We start from the raw sequence: 22,425 nt of genomic DNA, 5'->3' as shown, positions 1-22,425 counted from the left end.
TGAAAAATATTTAAACTTTACAGAAACACACATTCACTGGATGATGTCATCAGTGATGTCATCAGTGATGTCATTTGAGATGTCATCAGTGATGTCATCAGTGATGTCACTGACCATGTCATGAGTGATGTAATATGTGACATCATCAGCAGTGCATTGCGGGCACGTGAGTTATACTTAGCTCAACTAACTATAACAGTGAATTTCTCTGGTTTTATATGAGTCAAATGTCCAACTAACTATAACGTCCCTGAAACCTATGGTTTTTTTAGTGAATTTCAAAGGTTTTTTAAATGCTAATTCCTAACTATAACATCTGTAAAACCTATGGTTTTTCCGTGAATATAAAATATATGTACACACATTTTTTTTTCAATATCTCCAAAAGTACTGAACTGATTTACACCAATTCCCAAAAAGATCACTTTTGGGTGCAACAGTTAAATTTCTGCCAAATGTGGTGTAATTCTGTTCATTGGTTCGGGCTGTAGTCTAGTCTATAATTCCTCTGGAGGAATTAACATGGGAAACGCATATTTTGTGCCCCCCCCTTTCTCTGCTTTGCCCCTGGTTGATGGATTGACTTGAAACTTTTCATGCATAACAAGAATCATTAGGGCATTGTTATAGGAAAATATTGTGAAGATTCGTCAACAGGGTCCAAAGATATAGACAAGTCACTAAATGCTTTCCCTATGGAAACTAGGTCTTAACTACAGGCATCTACTGGCAACCGATATATATGATTGATTGATTGATTGGAGTACTTATAGAGCGCAACTGTCACCCTACGGGCATCTTGGCGCTTGCATTGGGAACCCGTCCTGGTTTTTCCCTGTAAGATAACCCGTACTGGGCATCCCCAAGGTGAAAGCCAGGCATCCCGCCGCGGGGGGCCGTTGTGGAGATTAAGCAGGCTTGTTGCCCAGAGCTGCATAGTGTGAACTCGTGCTTAGAGTGGGCACCGAAACGAGAATTATCGAGTCCGTGGACAATTGGGTTCTGGACCCTGCCGCGTCGGGAATCGAACCCAGGTCCCGGGCCTGATCTCTGCTTCAGGGTATGCCTCCTCTAACCAGTGAGCTACACTTCTCCACTTCTATATATATATATATATATAATTAATTTTCATCATGCACGCTTACGATTTATTGTATTAATATATTTGTTTGAGGTCTTATACCTTCAAAGAGGGCACCCACGGGCTCTGTAAGTAACAGTCCGCCAACTATTTCCATGTAAATTCTGCACCGGAAATCTTTGCATGGTGTCAACCCATCTTTGCTTACAGTGGAAAAAGGCACAAAGCTGAAACACGTCCTGTTCGCTTTCTCGGTATATATATATATATATATATATATACATATATATATATATATATATATATATATATATATATATATATATATGTATATTCACTGAAAAAAACACAGTTTTCAGGGATGTTATAGTTATTTGGACATTTCACTCGTACAAAACCAGATAATTTTGCCCGTTATAGTTAGGTCAGCTAACTATAACTCATGCACCCGCAATGCACTGCTGATGATGTTACATATTACATAATTAATGACATGGTCAGTGACATCACTGATGACATCACTGATGTCATTGGCTCAACTGAAATGTTTTGTGTGGATTTTTTTTTTCTTTTTCTCTATCCTCCTTTGACTTCTGCGTTGGATCAGAGATATAATGATTGGCTGTGCTCTGGTGTATTGTGGTTCAATATTGTTCTAGCTGTGTGTTCCTAGGAAAGATATACCCTGGTGGGTGGGTATAGTAACATCATATGAGCACCTTAAACAAATAGTGTTGAATTGAATTATTTAGACTTAGGGGCCAATTCCGATCCGGACAGCCTCCGCACCCCACCGCCAGGAGCAGGGCAGCCCAGCTGCATCGCGGTGACCCCACACCCTGCACAGACCACACAGCAGGAAGCACACACTACCAAGACTGGCTCACAGTACCCCCACGACCAACACATGGAATTCCAATGCTGTGTGTTAGGGTGCCAGGAGAAGATGGCTAATCAGCTGCGGATGGGGTTCGACCTCATGGCAGCCAAACTCGATGCCATACGTGTGTGTCTGAGTCCCATCAGGGATCACTTACAGTCCCTAACGGAAACCCACTGTCCGCACTATGCTCACCAACAATCCTTGGCAGACCTCGCTGGAGCCATTACTCGGATACAAGAACTGTCTAGTCAGACAGGCTCCAGCGATGACAGCACAGAGTTGGCACAGATGTGGAGGACAATGGAGACCATGGAGCTGATGCAGGCTGGAAGTAGGGCTGCCACGGCCTAACACCAGCGAGATGTAGCTGGGATCTTCCATGCCTTGCAGATCCTCATCTTGCCATTGCTGCCACAGAGCCTGTTCCAGATAACTGCTGCTGGAACTTCGACACACACATCTCCGCCTCCTGATGTGTCATTGGCACACAGTGATGCAGCCATAACACCACCACACACACCTGACACATCAGACACAGAAGACGTCTAAGAGGAGTAAGATGTGGAGGGTAATGTTTGTTTATGTTTATTTAGCGCTTGATTGCCGTGGCGATGTGGTGTATTGGCAGGAACAACGCACTGTCTTTACCGGGGATCTATGCAGAAGTGAACAACGATGTTTTCAAACCCTTCCTGAAAAGCGGCAAGTTGGGTTGAAGTTTCATGGCCAGAGGCATTTTATTTTAAAGCTTTGCCGCGCCCTGTGATATTGCCCTTCCACCCCATCTTGCCCGTTTGGTCTTTATAATCCTAATAAAACCTACATTAGCAGATCTAAGGGCGCGCGGAGGGATATAAGGTGGAAACAGTCTTTGAATGTCCTCGGCACCGCCACCGTATGTTGCCTAGGGACTTGAATTCCGCACGTTGTTTAACAGAAAGCCAGTGTAGTGATCTAATTCCTGTTGAAGTTGGCTGTCCTCTGGGTATACCCAGAAGCAACCTCGCAGCGGCATTCTGCAAGGATTGCAATTTTCTGATTTGGGACTTGTCAATTCCCAGAAACAGAGCGTTGCAGTAGTCTAACTTAGACAGGAAGAGCGCAACTATGACCGTCTTTTGTAACTCCTGTGGAATGAATGGAAACATTTTTCTCAGGGTTTTTAGGGGAACAAGAAGAGGTGAGACTGTTTACCTGGGCAGCAACGTTCAGTTGGTCATCGAAGATGACCCCTAGGTTCTTAACCTTGGTAACCGGGCATGGACATTCTCCAGCCTCAATTGGCCACCAGGACTTATTCCAGAAGGGCTGGCCCTAGCCAAACTCCATCACCTCCGTTTTTTCTGTGTTAATTTTCAGGAAGCTATGGTTCATCCAGGTCATGATCTCAGTGAGACAGAGATGGAACCTGGCTGCTGTGTTTTCAGGCTGGTTGGTGATAGAGATGACAAGTTGAGAATCATCAGCGTAAGAGACCAGGACAAAACCATGCTTCCTCACAAGTTTGGCCAACGGGGTGACGTAGATGTTAAACATTGTCAGGGAAAGGGCGACCCCTGAGGGACCCCACAGGGGAGTTGGAAGCTCTCCGATTGCAGTCCATCCCAAAACAGCCTCTGCTCTCTTGCATCCAAAAAGGAGGATAGAAAGGCCAGGGCAGTGGCCTCCACCTCCACATCCTTCAGCCGCTGTACCAACACCGTGTGATTCACGGTGTCGAACGCGGCCGACAAATCGAGGAGCACGGGAATCGACCTCCCCCCATCCACCCCTCTGCGGATCTCTTCGGTTGCAATGATAAGGGCTGATTCAGTGGAATGACGAGCACAAAAACCATGCTGAGAAGTGTCAAGTAAGTTGTTGGCGTCTAAATAGTCAGTCAGTGCTGTGTTCAGTGATTTTTCCAGAATCTTAGCCACTATTGGCAGACCAGCATTCGGACGGTAATTTTTTGGTTTGGTTGGGTCCAGGTTTGGTTTCTTTAAGAGTGGTCTAATAGATGCTTTTTTCCAAATTTCTGGATAGTGACCTGTTTCCAGGACTTGGTTAATAATGGGTGTAAGATGAGTACCAATCTTCTGGTCGGCCAAATGCATAATGGTGGCGGGGCAGGGGTCTGTGGGCGAGCCAGTTTTTATAGAGAGAAGGAGTTTTTCTACTTCATCGTTTGAGACTGTCTGGAAACACGACAGTCTACAATGAGTGGGAGGCATAAGTTGATCATTTCTATCCTGAGACCCTGGAGAGCTACGAAGGCCATTATAAATTCCTTGCACCTTGTCTTGGAAAAGTTTATTACACATAGCTTGGTCAGGCTTAAAAACATTATCCTGTTGAGGTCTAACCAGCAGATTAACTGATTTAAATAATTCCTTGGTGGAGTTACTGGCCTCCTCTATTTTCGTTGTGAAAAAAGACTTTTTCGCGGCGGTGATTGCGTCCTTATATTGTTGAATGGCTAGGTTGTATTTTAACTTCATTCAATTACTATAACTTTGTCTCCAGAGATGCTCGGCTCTCCTGCAGTTAACCTTTAGGCATTTAAGCTCAGATGTATACCAGGGTGGCGATATCTTAGCTTTCTTTACCATCACCAATTTTTTAGGTGCAGCACAGTCGCCTGCTGCCTGTAGCCAGCCATTAAACTGCAAGGCAGCTTTGTTATTATTCCTTTCTAACTTAGCAGGAAAGTGCCCGAGGGCAGACTCTAGGCCGCAGCCTTTAACTTTGTTCCAGTGCCTGATTTGTACCTTGGATGACTTAGTCTGCGTGCAAGGGTGTAACTGTGTAGATTTGATGTTGAAATAAATAGCCTAATGATCAGTCCACGGCAAGGCCTGAATTTTAGTCAGCTTAATGTCAGAATTGGCTGTAAAAATACCATCTAAGGTGTGTCCCGCCTGGTGGGTCGATTCAGTTATAAGTTGTTTTAAGTTAAAAGCCTCAAGGTTGTCTAACAATCTTATTGTCTCGGAGTTGTTTCCTTGTTCTAAGTGATAGTTAAAGTCACCCAGAATAGTGAAAGGGTGAGGATCAGTGTAGGACTCCAAGAGTGTCAAAAGTGCTTGGGAGGAAGCTGCTTTGGGTCCAGGTGGGCAGTACAATAATATCCCCTGAAAAGTTGAGAGATTATTTAGTTTTACACAAAACTGCATTGCTTCTGATGGTAGATCAGTAATAGCTTCAGTGCGCGCTTTTAGATAGTCTCGATAAATAATAGCTATACCCCCCTTTACCTTTCTCCCTATCTTGCGAATAGAGAGCGTAGCCTGTTGGGATAGCAATGTTCGAACCAGGGCATGATGTGCTATCTGTCCAAGTTTCAGTTACAAAGACTATGTCTGGGGTGGAGAGTTGGATTAGATCGTCCAGCTGGTATTTATGTTTTACCACCGAGCGGGCGTTTATCAGAAGGCACTCCACATATGCCTTTTGAGTTGCCTTGGAATGTCTGGAAGACCCGTTTGTATCGTTATCCCTAGACCCCTTTTCTCTGTCGTTCTGTCCTATTGCCTTTCTCGTTTCAAGCCCTTTCTCTATCCTAGTGGTATACCTAGAGGCCATGTGTATGTCAGGATTAATCCGAAAGGAACATATAGAGCAAATGACTTCTGTCCCCTGTACATTCTGTAAAGATATGTTGTGTGGCATGCATGTACCTCTTCTCAGATCAAGTAGTTGTTGCTTACCATATGTATGGGACATTATTTGATCGGGGTTACCAGGGGTAATAACTGTGTGAGGAAGGAGGCAGTAGCATCCGTACCCGCCACATTGCCTGTCCCTGCCTGGTTCAGCCCTATGCATCATGCCCTGGAACAACACCTCTCACTGTCCCCCAGAACACTCTGCGATATTCACTTGGATCTCGACATGGCCTGTCATATCTGCTCTTGTACCAATGACACAGCAATCCGGCTGTGGGCTGAACTCTTCCTCTTCAGATTAACCTTGCATTCCCCCAAGGACTCTGGTTGTCCCACCAATGGGCAACCACATAATGTGGGCTTAAACTGGCCATGTACCCCTCCAGCTCCGACACTCCCCAGAATGTTAATAAAACATTCCAAATCACACAGATGTGTCATGTCTATGTTCACTCACGTGTACAAGTATGGATGAATGTAGGGACATTGATTGCACAAAAAGGATACACCCTGGTAAATATTATCAATGCGCACGTTTGACCCTGACCCACATGGCCAATTAGATGAATGTGAAGGTGTGAACTATCTGTGGCCTTATTGCACATGAATAACAATCTTGCATCCCCCAACGTAGCCCCATGTCCATGTATTATATAGGGCTGTGTGTAGAAATATCAGAATAGGTAGCACGCCTGAAGTAGGGTCCCACATCGCATGTGGCTACAGAACTTCTCTTCGCATGACGTACTCACACACATCAGTGTGGACACAGTCTCTTTTAATGGATCACATTGATCCACATGGCAAGAAGTTGGACACCATACTCACATTGCTGAAGACACGTAAGAGCACAGGTCTACCAGCAACTATCCCAAACACAATGTCTGGCTCACAGAAGTGGAGCTGCCAATAGGGATTCACCACCAATGTACATACGACAGTCTGTCCCTTCCTGTGTACGGACAATGCTAATTGAGGCACAGGATTTGTCATACTAATCAACACTCATCACAGTTGTTCTCTGGTGAAGTTGCGTAGACTTTATTAGCATGTGCGTGTCAGTATGGGCAAGGAATGGGCCACAACAGGCAGACAAATGCTTAAGACACAGGCAGAATGGGAATGTGTCGTGGTGCAAGAAATGTGGAGGCAAAAATGAACACATATCCTTACGATTGGCAACGGTCTCAGCCCACCTTGCCTTGCTGGTCGAGTCATGTGATGTTTGGTGTCTGCTCATAGCCCCATGTCAGGGGACACGACTCACAGCCCATGGGATCTGCATGGAGCTGTACCACTGAAAAGCACCTACTATGTGCTATGCTGACAGTGAACAGGTGAAAGGGACCAACAATGTCACATGTCGTGCTACATTGCCATGTGTGTAGTCTCCTTCCAGCAATATGCCAGATTTAGGAACTTTGCCAAACGACGCTGTGCAGCTCCACCCATGGGGCTGCATCACCTTACACAGGTGTGTGACAACACACGTAGGTGCACGCACATGCATTCTGAGTCCGGGCGAATTCAGACATGTCCACTGTTGTTCTGGCTTATGGGACCATTCCTCCACGATGCAACACGGTGTTGGGACCTTCGCTCTGGGTGTCTATCAGTTGTGGCTGCAGGAAGGTAATTACTCACCCATGAATGCGAGCGCAGCTTCATAGGTAATCAGTTCCAGAAGTATGTCATTCTCGAGTTCAAGGAACACGAGGGAGAGCCAATCCATTAACTGGTCCAGACAGATGTGCTCCGTCCACGCAGTTTCACCAATCCGCAACACAGCCCAATAGGGGAGCGCCTCGATGTGGTCACTGCACACGATGACTTGTGCAATCTCCCATCCATTACTGCCAGCACATACGTCACAGATCAGGGCATCCCATGCATGGGTATCCCGGTTGCACTCCTGTTCGTGGGCCAACAGGGGGCGCACACATAAGTCATAATCCAGTTCAGCTACCATTGTGTTGGATAGGCAGACCTCCATGGGCCACTCGAATGTGCATGATCGACCGTGGAACCAGGGCTGGGCGCATGTGACGTATGCAAGCCAGAAACTTAGACGATAACTGATTCGCAAAACTGCCATTGGTAGAGCTTCCAACAGATGCAGTATTCGTGTGCGGTACAATTCCACGTGACAGGGGTTGTGCCATTGAGTTTGTTGGTCTCGTACCAACGACACTCCTCAGACCGGCGGCAGTTCTGTGGAGGATATGCCTCAGCTCGGAGCAATGTGTTGTATGTGTGTTCAATGTTTGGACATATGGGTTGTTTTTTACCAATGTGTTGGGGGCATGCCATGCAGGTGTACCTTGAGCAGGGACAAGTGTGTGTGGGGTGTGGACACATTGGTCTTTCATTAGCGTAGTTCATGGTGTGGGAGTCGACAGAGTCTGGTATGGTATCTCACTCAGGGGGTGCCGGGCGCATTGAAGAACAAGGTCGGAGGTCAGATGTTCTTCCGCCTTGTGTATTGAGACAAAGGAGCTTTCATGCCTAAAGTCAGTCTGACTACTGCTTGCATTTCTGAAATGTTATGTGGCCTTCACGCTGAAATTGTTGCCAGGGCTTAGATTTAGAGTGCACCAATTTCCAAACACATGCAACAGTTGGCATGTATGAGTCAAGGGCCCGATTGTCCTTGTCCCCCTTGTTCAGTCTCTCTCTCTCTCTCTCTCTCTCTCTCTCTGACCTTTGATGAGTCCCTGACACACCTTCTTATCTTGTATATTGTCTTACCGGCTGTCACTTACAGATTGTCCGGGGATGACCCGCCATGACTCTTCCAAACAGTTGTTTGGAGAGAAATTTGATTGTGATATTTTGTTTGGACTTTCAATGGTGAATGATTGATTCTGCTTTTTCTGTACTCACATGACTGTTATTTGTTGTGATTCTGCGGCATCAGGCGAATGATTTTGTTCATGATTTTGTGACATTGATGTGCAATCTCTTGGTCCGGAGGAGGTGGCGTGTGCCTGGGGTAGGGCCCAGGGGGGTTGAGTGTGGGCCGGGGATGGTGGTGGGTGTTGTGGCCCTCTTGGGGGTCCGAGCTGCATGATCGTTGGCTCCATGGCGTCTGTTGTTCTTCAGGTCTGGCTCTGGGCTGGGCTCCCTTTTCTGGTGCAGGTTGTAGTCCAACTTTGCACCAGGTCAGAGCGGGTGTTAATTTCCTGCTGCTAACACACCTTATCGCATGTTTCGTGTTCTTATCGCAGATCTGGCTGGTCGTTGAGAATGCTGAGGTGTGGTGTTGTTGTGGCTTTTTGCTCGGGAATGCCTACTCTGCATCTCATTAGCGATAGTTGCCGGGGTCATCCGTGGCGATGTTTTTTGCGGCTGCTATCGCAGGTAAACTGGTGGTATCAGCTGTTAGCACCAGCTTGTGAATGGGGCGATGAATTTATCACAATTTTGGCTGAGATAAAGTGCTGATTAACTCGGCGATAGATCCTTGAGAATATGCCCCTGAGATTGTTGTTGTGAGCTTGTTTAAAGTGTCTGCTACAGGATACATTAAATCTCTGTTGACTATGACTCTTAGGTGTTGTAACATTGGATCATGTGTCTGCAGTTTAGTGCTAACAACGTATTTAAGTTTGCAGATACATTTAAGGACGTAGACTGCATAGTCAGTTTTACATGTAAAAACAGAACCTTAATTTTATTGGTTTGTCACTAAAAGCTGTGGTATATTGTGACATATTCACACCAAAGTGGCATGCTCTGCAAGAGCCGCATTTAAAGAACCCCTTCCTGGATGATAGCCGATTACTTGTTTGTGTTACTTTGGGGCTGCTGATCACTAATGCATTTCTCATGGAAGGAGCTCTTCTTAAGGTGATGGAGGGCTTTTTCGGCAGAGACTGTCCTATAATAGGATCTGTTTGTATTATGGGCCATTGTTTATTAAAAATAGTCCTTAGCTTATGTTCTTGTTTGTTAAATGGTACAATTAATCTATTGTTGTTACCATCACTGTTTTTGTTGTGTTTCATATTTTTGTGTTGTGTCTTATCACCACTACAGTCTCTGAAAAGGATCAATTCCCTGCTTTCTTCATTGGCTCATTCAATTGTACAGGTAATAGTTGCTATTGAATAGCCACATTCTAGAAATCTAACTGCAGCTTCATCTTGACATTCAGTGAGCGTACTCGTCTGACTACAAATTCTGCGTAACCTGAGCATTTCACCACAGGGGATGCTGTCCTTCAAATGTCTAGGGTGGAAATTATGGGCATGCAGAATAGAGTTGACTGCTATTGTTTTTCTAAATAATTGGGATTCAATTCTGTTATGTTCCACATAAAAGTGTACATCAATAAAATCAATGCCATAAGTGTTAATATGATCAGTAAACTTAAGGTTGACATTGTTAATGTTGATTTTATCAACAAATTATTGAGCCCTGGTAATTGACCCCTTCCAAATAACAAACACATCATTGCTGTATCAGAACCAGCTTACAACATTGTTATCTCCAGCTTCAACATGGTCAACCACCAGGACCTGTTCCCCCCACAAGCCCATGTGTAAATATGTATAACTGGGGAGGAGTTGGCCTAACAGCTAGGACGGTCAACCTCGAATCTGGGGAACTGGGTTTGAGTCTCGGCAATAACGCTGAACATCCTGTGATTCTGGGCAAATCACTTAATCTTCCCGTGCCTAACCAAAAAAATGAATGTGTGTCCTCATGTTACGTAACTGGTGTTATGTAAAGCGCTCTGATACTAGATTCGGATCAAGTTTGCACTACATAAAACTCTGCAAAAAAAACAAAGAAAAACTGGGTGTGAAGCAGGCACTTCTGGCAACTCTCCTTAGTTGTTGATACACATCGCTATTAAAGTAAAAGAAGTTGTTATTCAAGCACCAAGTGATCATGGATAATAGCATATTTATTTGTTTGTACAGCCTCATTGGTCTACTCTTTAAATAATGCTTCACTGAATTCAGCCGATCATGGTGCTTAATGCTTGTATATAGTGAGGTGATATCCAATGTCATCAATGCATTGTCATTGGCCCAAGGAAGGGGTGTCATATATCCTGCATAGGAAATCATTTTTGTTCTGGATCAATGAAGGAAGACTTGACACATATTCCTGAACGAAATGATCCATATATTGTGAAGTTTAAAAAAAAAATCATGTTACTTCCAGATACGATAGGTCTTCCTGTTATGGGCACAGTTTTATTGTGGACTTTGGGGATAAAATACATCATGTGCATTACTGGATGGCACTTTATACCACCCCCAATGGCATGAATATCAATGAAGAATTGGCTGTCCATTTGGGAGAATGTTGATACAGGTAGAATAACATAAAACATAAGCCAGATTAAAGGCATGAGTGGAATGGTGGAAATGTCTTTTAATGAATTTACGATTGTTTCTCTATTTTGTTCCTTTTCTTTTCTTTTGTGACAACTAGGAGAATGTCCTTTGGGAATGAGACTCTTAATCCAACTAAATTGCTGGATTTGCTAAAGGGATCAATATAAGGACATGAGGCAAATAATTAGATTGAGTTAAGCTAGGAATGCATGATATGCAGGAGGATAGAAGTTGCTCATACAGGTTGGTATAAATATATGAATTGACAGAATGGAACTTAGATTGTTTTAGGTTTGGCAAATGACATTGCCATATGCAAATGACATTGCAATGTTGACCTTGACACAATTGAAGAATACTAATAGTGGTTGCCAATTTAGGATTTGATTTTTAACGTTTAAAAAAGTATTCCAGTATGTGGCTCTGACATCATTCCAAGATGGCGTCAATTCATGTAAAATTTGGCAATCATGGAGACATCGATGATTTCATCGTTCATTGTCCAAATACGTTCCCTTAAAATAATTATATTGGCCACTAGCCCATCCAGGGTGTTATTAATAACCATAACAGGAATGTCAATTTATATGACGCATTATATGGCATAACATCAAGTTTCTATAACATGAATTGTGCAATTTAATGTGCTACACATGGTCTATATGTTACTTCAATATGGCGATCATGTTTACTCATTGTGAAGTCCTTTGTTGATGCGCGTGTCCGCTTCAGGATTGATTTAAACATGGCCGTTTCTGGCACGGCCGATCGCACCAAGGAAGGCGTTAACCGAAACGCGGCTGGTTTTTTTGTGTGCAAGATTTCACGCCAGAATAAAAACCTTTGAACTCACCCCCTGAGTGTTGGATTTCGTGCGAATGAAACACAGAGTTTGGGAGCAGTAATTTGGAACTCCCGCGAACTAAGCACCCGCCCGCGAGTGCACAGGAAATGGTGATTAAGGAACGCATATATATATATATATATATATATATATATATATATATATATATATATATATATATATATATATATATATATATATATATATATATATCCTACTGGCGGTCACCAGTAGGTAGTTATAGTTAGGACCAAGTTTCCATAGAAAGGGCATTTTTGGTTTTGCTGATAACTTTGGCGTCATTTGATGAATCTTCATGACATTTTCCAAACTAATTCTTTGTTCATATCAGCTCCTATGTTGAAAGTGTGGGGGTGATTCGTCAAGGGGGGGCTGAGAAAAAAGGGGGGTCCCAAAACGTGTTTTCTCCATGTTAATTTCCATAGGAAAATTAAGACAAGGCTACAGGTCGAACGGGTGAACGGGATTCCCCCAAATTTGGCAGGGAGAAGGGTCTTGGTCTAGAAAACGTGCTTTTGTTTATTTGGTGTAAATCCGTTCAGTAGTTTTGGAGAAATATCGAAATTTACGGATATTGATATTTGGGAATTCTGCCATCTGATTGGCTGAGGCGTTACGAGCACGAGCTTGCTGCTTATTGGCTGCAAGCGGTTGCAACTAGGAAGTATTGGCAGCCATTTTGTGATTCCGTTGAAACGAGTAATGGGGAAAAAGGGCGAAAAGAGTCGGAAACAGGAGGATAGGAGCCCTGTAACCTCTGTGGGGGAGTGCGCAGTAGTCACTCCTACCGGACTGACAGTGCGGTGTTGCTCAAAGTGACATGGTGCTGAGATGAGATGCTGCTACACTCGGGTATGAAACCGAGAGCTTAAACTGTGAGGTCATTGCTGTAAAGTGATGTGCTCTGGTGTTTGTAGCATACCTGTGGAAGTAGTGTTAGTAGGCGTTTATACCATACAGGGAGTGGGAAGCGAACTACTGACCTCTACTGTGTGTTTATACTATACCAGAAGTGGGAAGCGAAGTACTCACGCCTACTGGTGTGAAGACTCGGGGATCAAACCGATCTGATTGTTGTAAAATGATGGGCTGTGGGCGTTGTAGCATACTGGCTGCTGTAGTATAACTGTGTAAGTAGTGTTAGTATGCGTTTATACTATACAGGGAGTGGGAAGCAAACTACTCACCCCTACTGGTCTGAAGACTCGGAGATTAAACCGTGAGCTCATTGCTGTAAAGTGATGTGCTATGGGCGCTGTAGCATACCTGTGGAAGTAGTGTTAGTTTGCGTTTATACAATACAGGGAGTGGGAAGCAAACTACTCACCCCTACCGGTCTCAAGACTCGTGGATGAAACCATGAACTCATTGCTGTAAAGTCATGTGCTCTGCGTAGTATTCCAATGTAAGTCATAGTAGAATGTTAGTATGTAATGCTACTATAATGTAAGTATGTAATGTTAGAATGTAGGGCTGTCATGAGGGGAATCTTGGGGAGTTTGTACACGGTGCTGGTGAAGATGGTTGCCTTGCTATCTGGTCCTGTTGGTGGCTGTTTAAACTGTCTTTTTTTCCTGCAATAAATCTAGTTATCAGATCCACTGCTGTCTTCCTCTTCACTACATAAATTTGGCGACGAGCGGGAGAAGGTAAAAAGAAGGCAGCACTCACCAAGATTTTGAGCTTGCTTGCGTTCTGCTGAAGACCCGTTTTCTTGGTGAAACTGTTTCTACTCATCCCAGGGTCGTCGGCTGATCGAACTATGTGATCCTACCTCTGGTAGGATTTATATTTTTTGATTTTGGGCTCCTCTGCCTCTTCACTACACTCTGGTTGCTGTACTACACGTGTGCAAGTAGTGTTAGTATGTGTTTATACTAATTCTGTGGCTATGCATTAACCAATGCATCATGGCCCTATGGAGCGCCACCTCCCAGGCGCAGGTCATACAATGTCCTGGGAAGTGCATCCGCTGGACATTTATTTTTGCTATTACAGGGCTGGAGCATTGCTTGCACCCTGTGATAGTAAATTCCTGTTTGCCTCTTTGAAGCGAGACGAGGAAAACCTCGTATCGCTTCAATAAAGCAGATCCGGATGGTAAAAATGGAGGAAAAAAAATGAGGCAGGGTCTCACCCGTTCATTTAAATTAGCCCACTGGTGGGTAATGTTCCGGGGCCAATCCTATTATTATATTGCGGGGTCTCTGCAGCACTGGGGACCTTAATCTCACATGTAAATTAGGCGCGGGAGGGCACAGAGACGTTTCGCAGACTAGGGGATCGACACCTCCCTGGGTATTGTTTATGAATTTTTCGGGGGGGGGTTCGAGGCCAACTCAAGATCAGCAACCTCCGGGGCTTTACTTAAGTATGCAGGGTGGGACTCGCCAGTCCTTGAAGCCTCGGTGGCCCTAGGCAGTGCCTTATTGGTTTTGAAATCACACGGGCAGTACTCATGGTGTTATAAAGTGATACACTCATAGAACCCTTGCCGTTGTAGAATTACCCAGGCTTGATTTATGTAATAGTCTGTTGGTTTATATTTGGTAGGTGCACCGCAAAATTAAAAATGTTTTCTCTCATAACCTACTATCAACTGCCAATTTTCACAATAAACTACAGACAAGTGTTGTCAGAAAAACAAGACCCATACACTCACTTATTTATTGGTAAAAAAATAACTTTTATTAAAACAACACAAATAAATGGAAATGTAACTTTATTCGAACAACAGTAAAACATGAAAGAAGTGGGTGGGACTCCTCCGGAAGCTGCGTACAAAACCTGCAAGAGAAAAAAGAAACATAAGTATGTCTGCCACGTCCAAGAGAACAAGCATTTGCAATGCAATAGGTCTTGCATTAACGCTAGTTTAAGCTATTGGCATTGTAAATGACAATGCCTTTTATTGCTGTTTTAAAAACTTAAACAAAAATAAAAGGCATTGTTATTTGCATTGTTAGTAGTTCAAACTCGCGTAAATGCGAGACCTATTGCATTGCAAATGCTTGTTAGTTGCTCGCAAGTCTACGCCCAGGAGGGACCCAGCCCACTTAAAGCCCTGCACCCTGTACGTTTCAAGCAAACGTCCTCTGCACGAGACTAAAGGCTCCTTGCCCTTTGACCCAAGGCACCCTGCCCAGTGCCACTGGCTCCTGCTCACAGTATGAGGTTCCTATCCCTAAAACTCACCACCATTGGCTCACCGCATGAGACCAGAGGCAGCCTTAAGCCGCGCTCATGAGCTGGCATCAGAAAAGAGTCCATACCAGCATGCGCACTGAAGTTCTCGTAAGGCGCCACTTAGGCACTCTAAAAACGTCAAAATAAATACAATGAATTAACAAGCCCAGAGTTGTGTGCGTGCGCGCAAGCGCTAAAAGAAAATTTTAAAAAATACGCGAGTGGTGCTCAGAAGCGCTTGAGTGAGTGCGCTGGCGATGAGCGGGTGCCTGACCGCGCATCCTGCTCTTTTTCAAAGTTCATACTCGTGCATGTGGCGCGTGGCTGCGCACTCCCGCAAGCCGTATGCGGCCACAAGCACGATTATGTGCTTTGTAAAAAGAGCTGCACAAGGACTAAAGGTTTCCTATGCAGTGCATGCGCACTGCGTAGGCGAGATTTAAAAAGAAAGGTAGTCAGAATGAAAGGAAGAAAGTGAGAATGGGACAGAGAGCGAGTGGGTGGAAGGGAGAAGGGGAGGGAGAGTCAAAAGAACAGAGGGAGGAGGAGACAGAGCGTTGGCCTACTGCACCCAGCCCTCACTGTTCAACTCCCGTCACCCGTGTGTCTGGGATGCTGGGGTCTGCGAGAAACAGTGCGGTCCAGGAAGTCTTTCAAATGAAACAGAGATATGAATGAGGCCAGAGATTATATTATTATCTACGGCAACATCGCTTGTCTGCACCTGTGCACCCAGGCTGCAACACCCCAGCCCCTTCCCCCGCACTGTTCTCAATTGCAGCTCCTGCGCACCGAGGATTCACTGCTCACCTGCCACAACCGGTGTGTCCAACGACGTGACGGGGTGCCGCTCTCAGGGTGGCACAGCAGGTCTCCGTTCGGGGACGGTGTCTTGATACCATGATGGAAGGCGTCAGAAAGGCCAGAACATCAGCACCGGTTGAGCACCTGCTGCGTGCTTTTTCGTGATACTAACTCAGAGTCTGAAAAGGGAGAAATAATATAATGGTGGAAACGTCTTAAGGTAAATGAGGGTTTATTTCAAGTTTAAGAGAGAACACCAGTTGAGTGCATCCTTCCTTCTTGAAGTACGATCTACCAACTGTTAGTGGTAATCGTGGTTCAAAAAGGAGTTGGAGTGCAGGAGAATACACAGGGGTAAATAATAATATATTATGCCAACGTTCACATACAAAGGAACAGAGCGCATGCTAGAAAGATAATGTGCGCGTGCAATGCAGTTGGGCAAGCCTGTGTGCATGTACACTTAGTAATCGGCTCACTACAGTGCCCCAAAAGCCAACGCCATGTGTCTGTAGGGCAGTGCTGCCCGCTGGCTCAGGCCTACAGTACAGTCCAGCAGGTCCTTAAAATGAGACAGAGATGTGACTGAATGAGGTCAGAGATCACATCATTACGCATGGCAACATCGCTTGTCTGCACCTGTGCACCCAGGCTGATGCACCCCATCCCTTCTGCCGCACAGCGTTCAATTGCAGTCCCTGTGCACCCAGGCCCCATTGCTCACCTGCTTTCATTGGTTTGTGTCCAAACACGACTGCCAGCAGGGTTCACAATTCAGATGTAGTTTTGATTGCCAGGATGATCTACACCTCATGGATCCCTTTATTTATTGCGCATTGTGATATGCGAGGTGGATGTGGCCATATCACCTGAAGCAGTGTGGAATAACTGGGACATGTGGCGTTGTCGTTATCCTATTTATACGTACGCAAAGTGGGCTGGGCTTGCATACGCCAGGCCAGTGTAGGGGTGTGAATAATTATTCCGGGTACCTGGGCGTTGTTCAGTTCCTGCCTGGGCAGGAAGTGTACTTATGTGTGTGTCCCTGTTGCAGTTTTGACGTGGCACAATCCGCAATTTACATTAATGTAGCATGTACCGGGAGGGCGGCAACTATCGCTAATGAGATGCTATCCGAAAACATTGAATGGACAACATCACGTGTCGTTGTCAAGCTTGTGGATATGCGCAGACACACATGTCAATGGTGTGCGGTATTATTGAAAGTGTTGCTATCGCGAAGCGCACACATGTGAATGTGCTCGGATGGAGGGAGGATCAGCAGTGAGGCTACGTCATACACAGTGATAATGCTCATTATAGTCAAGCAAAGCATGTCAAACATGAATCTGAAAGTCTCACATATGACACACTACTATACTGGTAAAGCCTGACAACAGAGCATACTGCAACACAAATCTACACATTACTCTTTACTGTTTGTCACATGTGATCTAGGATGTGCACTCTGCCCGTGGCAGATGATACCCCTTCAAGCCACCAATACCCAGGCCGAAAGGCAGCACAATAATGCGCGCACACACACACCAGGGGCATGGCTATCACACATGGAAGGCTACTGTACAGAGCATGATTATTGATCAAGATGATCGTTGCATGTTGTGTGTACTATAAGATATGTGTACACAGCAAAAAAGTTGTCAAAAAAGCTCTGTAAGCTGAAGAGGTGTCTCTCATCAAAGGCTGTGGAGAGAATGACTAAAATGGGTGGGGTCCTCCAACTGTTACAATGGGAAATGTTATGAACCAATCAAAAGCTTTTTTTTAAGGACACATGGCAAGCGCACACCGAGCGCGCAAGGAGGTTGTACCCGACGCGATTTTGAGAAAATATATTTACCATAATACAAGTTTATTACTGTTAGAAATATATAAATATGGAAAAATATTTTAGATTATCGCTTGCTCTCATATACACTTTAAACTTATTTAGATATAGTTTTGAGACATAAAAAAATAAATGAGGGAATGGCGTACCCGGCGCGATACCATATGTCTATGATGTAACACAGGGACTAGCAGCGTGCACTCCTCGCATACGGAACGCGCAGCCGGAGTGACCCTATATGTAGATGACGTAGCATGCGTATTGGTACTGCGCAGCCATCGCATACCAATCTAGGAGCTGGCGTGACCATATACGTATATGATGTTAGGCGGGACACGGTGCTACGAAGCCGTCGGATACAAAATGTGCATCCTTAACGAGTTTCACAATATCGCGGATAGGATTCGCGTGGTGATGGAGCTTGGTACACTACCGGTACGAGAGTCTAGTTTTCTAAAAAAAAAATATATATATATACCTACTTTTTTGGGAAGATATAAAAAATGACATAATTTTTCACATTAAAAAAAAAAAAAGGATAATAGAGTTGCAAAATATTACAAAAGAAATTAGAAAAAATATAAGTTTTATAAATATTAAAATATGAGATTAACATTTAAAAAACCTTTGCAATTCACTGAAAAAAACATAGATTTTACAGACGTTATAGTTAGGAATTAGCATTTAAAAAACCTTAGAAATTCACTGAAAAAAACATAGGTTTCAGGGATGTTATAGTTAGTTGGACATTTGACTCATATAAAAACAGAGAAATTCACCTGTTATAGTTAGTTGAGCTAACTATAACTCGCGTGCCCGCAATGCACTCATGACATGGTCAGTGACATCACTGATGACATCACTGATGACATCTCAAATGACATCACTGCCAAGCGCTGTTCAGTACCTTTAAATCAGGCCACACAATGTCCAAAGCCGAAAACATACCTCTGTAGGCTGTCTATTGTAAAAGACACCGGTGGGGCATCAAGGGCGTTGCTTATCTTGTTTTAAGCTTATCTTCAGGGTTAACTGGCAATCATCTTTGTAGTTCCATGTTTCATGTATTGTTCCTGCACGCGTAGTTCTTTGCGAATCGTCGCCACTTTTACATCGAAGAAAGTGTTCTTGTGGGTAAGTAATCCAGTAGCCGAAGGTGTAGTTAAGTAGGTTTATTCATTGTAAGTAGAATGGTTAAGGAGGCCCCACCGGGAGCAGCGTCCTGCTGCTCAGCCCCACTCATTCAAAATCATGCATTCACGAACATTCTAATTACATCACACACACAGGCTGAGCAGGAGGGAGAAAGGACACGCAGAGTAATACAGAATATAACATATACCCTGGTAGTGAGTTGAAGTATGCATACTTCAGTAGCTAGTGAGAAAAACTTGCGGTTTATAAGCACTGTAAATAAGAAGGGGCCCTATTACTCTCATTAAATAGCTCACAACTTACCATCCTTAGAAGGATGGAACTTAGAGTCTGCTTACCGTGGTTCGTACTTGTGGCCTTAACATCACTTTAGCAGTTGGAGGTAATTACTAAATTGTTGAGTCAGGCTAGTTACTTTTTTGAGATTTAAACCTGTATTGAATCCTGTAGGCGTGTTAACGTTTCATGATGTACCCTGACATTTCATATTAAGAGCTATGTTTCAAGGAAAGCCAGCTAAGCTGACTACGTTTCAGAATGACCTCCCAAAAACGATTTGGCCCATTTTTGCATATTTTAATTTCTTTTTGCACATATTTATTTTAACAGGAGATGATGCATCATCCTTGGTGCGATCAGATATTCTTCACCAAGGTCATGGCTGATTTTGAATGTGATGCATTTTTTCCAGTGCTAAATAAGGATGAATTTAAGCTCACTGAGGGGTAAGTGGATTTGTTAAATATTACTTATTGTTTTTATATTTAAGGTCTGACTGTGAGAATATGGAAGTTTTATATGTGAGGATGAATGGGCTTTGGCCTCCATGAGCTGCTTTGAAATACCATTTTTATATGTAACTCTTCATGCAACAGACCAAGCCACAAAATGCTCTGGCTGGTAACAGGTTTTTTGTGCCCAGCGTGGTCTAAACAGGAGGTGTTAGGTGAGGCTCGGAGACCTTCTTCAGTCACAGTGTGGTGAACTGGTAGCTGTCACACAGAGTGCAAGAACAGACATTGATAACTAAGCCCTCATTCTGATGTCGGTGGGCCCACTACCGACATCCATTGACCATTTCCGACCCCAAAAATGCTTGGTACATGAAGCCCTAAATATTTAAATTTCTTATATGCACTCCAACTACATTGTTTGTGGCTGAAAATAAATAAATATATATATATATATATATATATATATATATATATATATATATATATATATATATATATATATATATATATATATATATACATATATATTATCTACTGGCGGTCGCCAGTAGATAGTTATAGTTAGGACCTATTTTCCATAGGAAATCCGCAACATTCTATTGGGAATATCTTTGGCGCCGATTGACGAATCTTCGTGAAATTCTCCAAACTTTTGGCCAGCTCCGCTCCGCTCCTACCCTGAAAGTTTTGCGGTGATCCGTGAAGTGGGGGCCGAGAAAAAAGGGGGGTCCCAAAAAACGTTTTCCCCATGCAATTTCCCATAGGATCTGTTGTCGCAGCTACAGCCCGAACCGCTGAACGGAATGACACCAAATTTGGCAAAGAGCTAGTCCTTAGTTCGGACTCGTGCCTTTTGCATATTTGGTGTGAATCTATTCAGTAGTTCCTGAGAAAATTAGGGTAAAAAAGTTAGTGATATCTATGGCCGCGGAGGATCCGCGGACCGTACCCGCACCGTAAGCGCACCCTCCCCGAACGGAGCGCGCACTCTCCCGATCGCGCGCTGAATGCTAATTGGCTGTCGAGCGTCTCTCTACATTCGAAACCAGGAACTGTTGGCGGCCATTTTCTGCCTCGGTAGAAGCGAGGCTGAAGATGGAAGGGGAATAAGTGTGTAAAACATATGAAGGGGCAGAGTGGAAATACTCTGACCCTCTAGATCTGCTTAGGGGGTCCCAGAAGGACCCCCTGCGGCCCCCCTTTTAAAAAAAAAAAAAAGCGGAGAAATGCGCGCACGGTGCGCGCATCCTATCGCGTTGGATGCACGGATTCTCTCGCGGTGGGTGCGCGGATCCACGGCAACGTTTTTTGAAAAACGACAAGAAATCATTGGTTGTATAACAACTTTCTACACTGAAAGGTAGGGTGTATATTTTTGTTTTTTAAAGGTATGATTGTTATTGGTTAACAAAAACAGATTGTAAGGAACATTATATATGATAATATGATATGTTGAAAAGTCAAACACACTTCCTGACTTGTGTAGGACGATACTGCTAGCAGAGAGACCGTGGTGGAGAACTGCTCATCACCCTCGGATACGACGTTCCGTTTTAATAAACAGCTCAACTGCCCCGTTTTTCCTTTCCTACTAAAGGCTGCAAAATGGACTGAAATTGAACATAGAAGCACACAACCTACTATAGGGAGACTTACAACTCACCTCAGGGACTACTTATACCATCATGCTTGATGGTGAACATGGCGAGCCACGCCCACTTAGGGCGGTGATTTCCAATAAAAAGTAATGGAAACAAGAGGCGAGTTTCCTGTCTGCTTCTGTGTTTGTCCCCAGATGAAGAGGCGGAATGGCCTGAAAACGCGTCGGGATTTGGATACATGCTTGGAGAAAGGGCATGAGAGCTGAGAGAGGCGAGAAAGCTGAACTGCTGGGATGCCGTGAGTGCCCTCTCAAGAGCGCAAGAGCACTTTGATTAAAAATATTTACACGGCTGCCCTTGGCCGTGGAGAGGTGCACCGCTCTGTCTGCAGAAGACGATACTGCTAGCAGAGAGACCGTGGTGGAGAACTGCTCATCACCCTCGGATACGACGTTCCGTTTTAATAAACAGCTCAACTGCCCCGTTTTTCCTTTCCTACTAAAGGCTGCAAAATGGACTGAAATTGAACATAGAAGCACACAACCTACTATAGGGAGACTTACAACTCACCTCAGGGACTACGTATACCATCATGCTTGATGGTGAACATGGCGAGCCACGCCCACTTAGGGCGGTAATTTCCAATAAAAAGTAATGGAAACAAGAGGCGAGTTTCCTGTCTGCTTCTGTGTTTGTCCCCAGATGAAGAGGCGGAATGGCCTGAAAACGCGTCGGGATTTGGATACATGCTTGGAGAAAGGGCATGAGAGCTGAGAGAGGCGAGAAAGCTGAACTGCTGGGATGCCGTGAGTGCCCTCTCAAGAGCGCAAGAGCACTTTGATGAAAAATATTTACACGGCTGCCCTTGGCCGTGGAGAGGTGCACCGCTCTGTCTGCAGAAGACGATACTGCTAGCAGAGAGACCGTGGTGGAGAACTGCTCATCACCCTCGGATACGACGTTCCGTTTTAATAAACAGCTCAACTGCCCCGTTTTTCCTTTCCTACTAAAGGCTTCAAAATGGACTGAAATTGAACATAGAAGCACAAAACCTACTATAGGGAGACTTACAACTCACCTCAGGGACTACGTATACCATCATGCTTGATGGTGAACATGGCGAGCCACGCCCACTTAGGGCGGTGATTTCCAATAAAAAGTAATGGAAACAAGAGGCGAGTTTCCTGTCTGCTTCTGTGTTTGTCCCCAGATGAAGAGGCAGAATGGCCTCGAAACGCGTCGGGATTTGGATACATGCTTGGAGAAAGG

General features: G+C 44.4%; 1 protein-coding gene across 5 annotated transcripts in view; it reads left to right on the top strand.

The window, feature by feature from the left end:
• Positions 1 to 22,425, top strand: part of LOC146855062 (dihydrofolate reductase-like) — a 650,717-nt gene that overhangs the window by 545,060 nt on the left and 83,232 nt on the right. For all 5 annotated transcript variants that reach the window (XM_085652547.1, XM_085652545.1, XM_085652550.1 and 2 more), the window contains one exon: positions 19,431 to 19,546. In XM_085652547.1, coding sequence (XP_085508673.1) covers positions 19,431 to 19,546 — 116 coding nt within the window. The remainder of the gene's footprint in view (positions 1 to 19,430; positions 19,547 to 22,425) is intronic.

Source organism: Triturus cristatus, chromosome 4_1 (genome assembly GCF_964204655.1).
Source record: "Triturus cristatus chromosome 4_1, aTriCri1.1, whole genome shotgun sequence".
NCBI lineage: Eukaryota > Metazoa > Chordata > Amphibia > Caudata > Salamandridae > Triturus > Triturus cristatus.
This window is presented reverse-complemented; position numbering and strand designations above follow the sequence as displayed.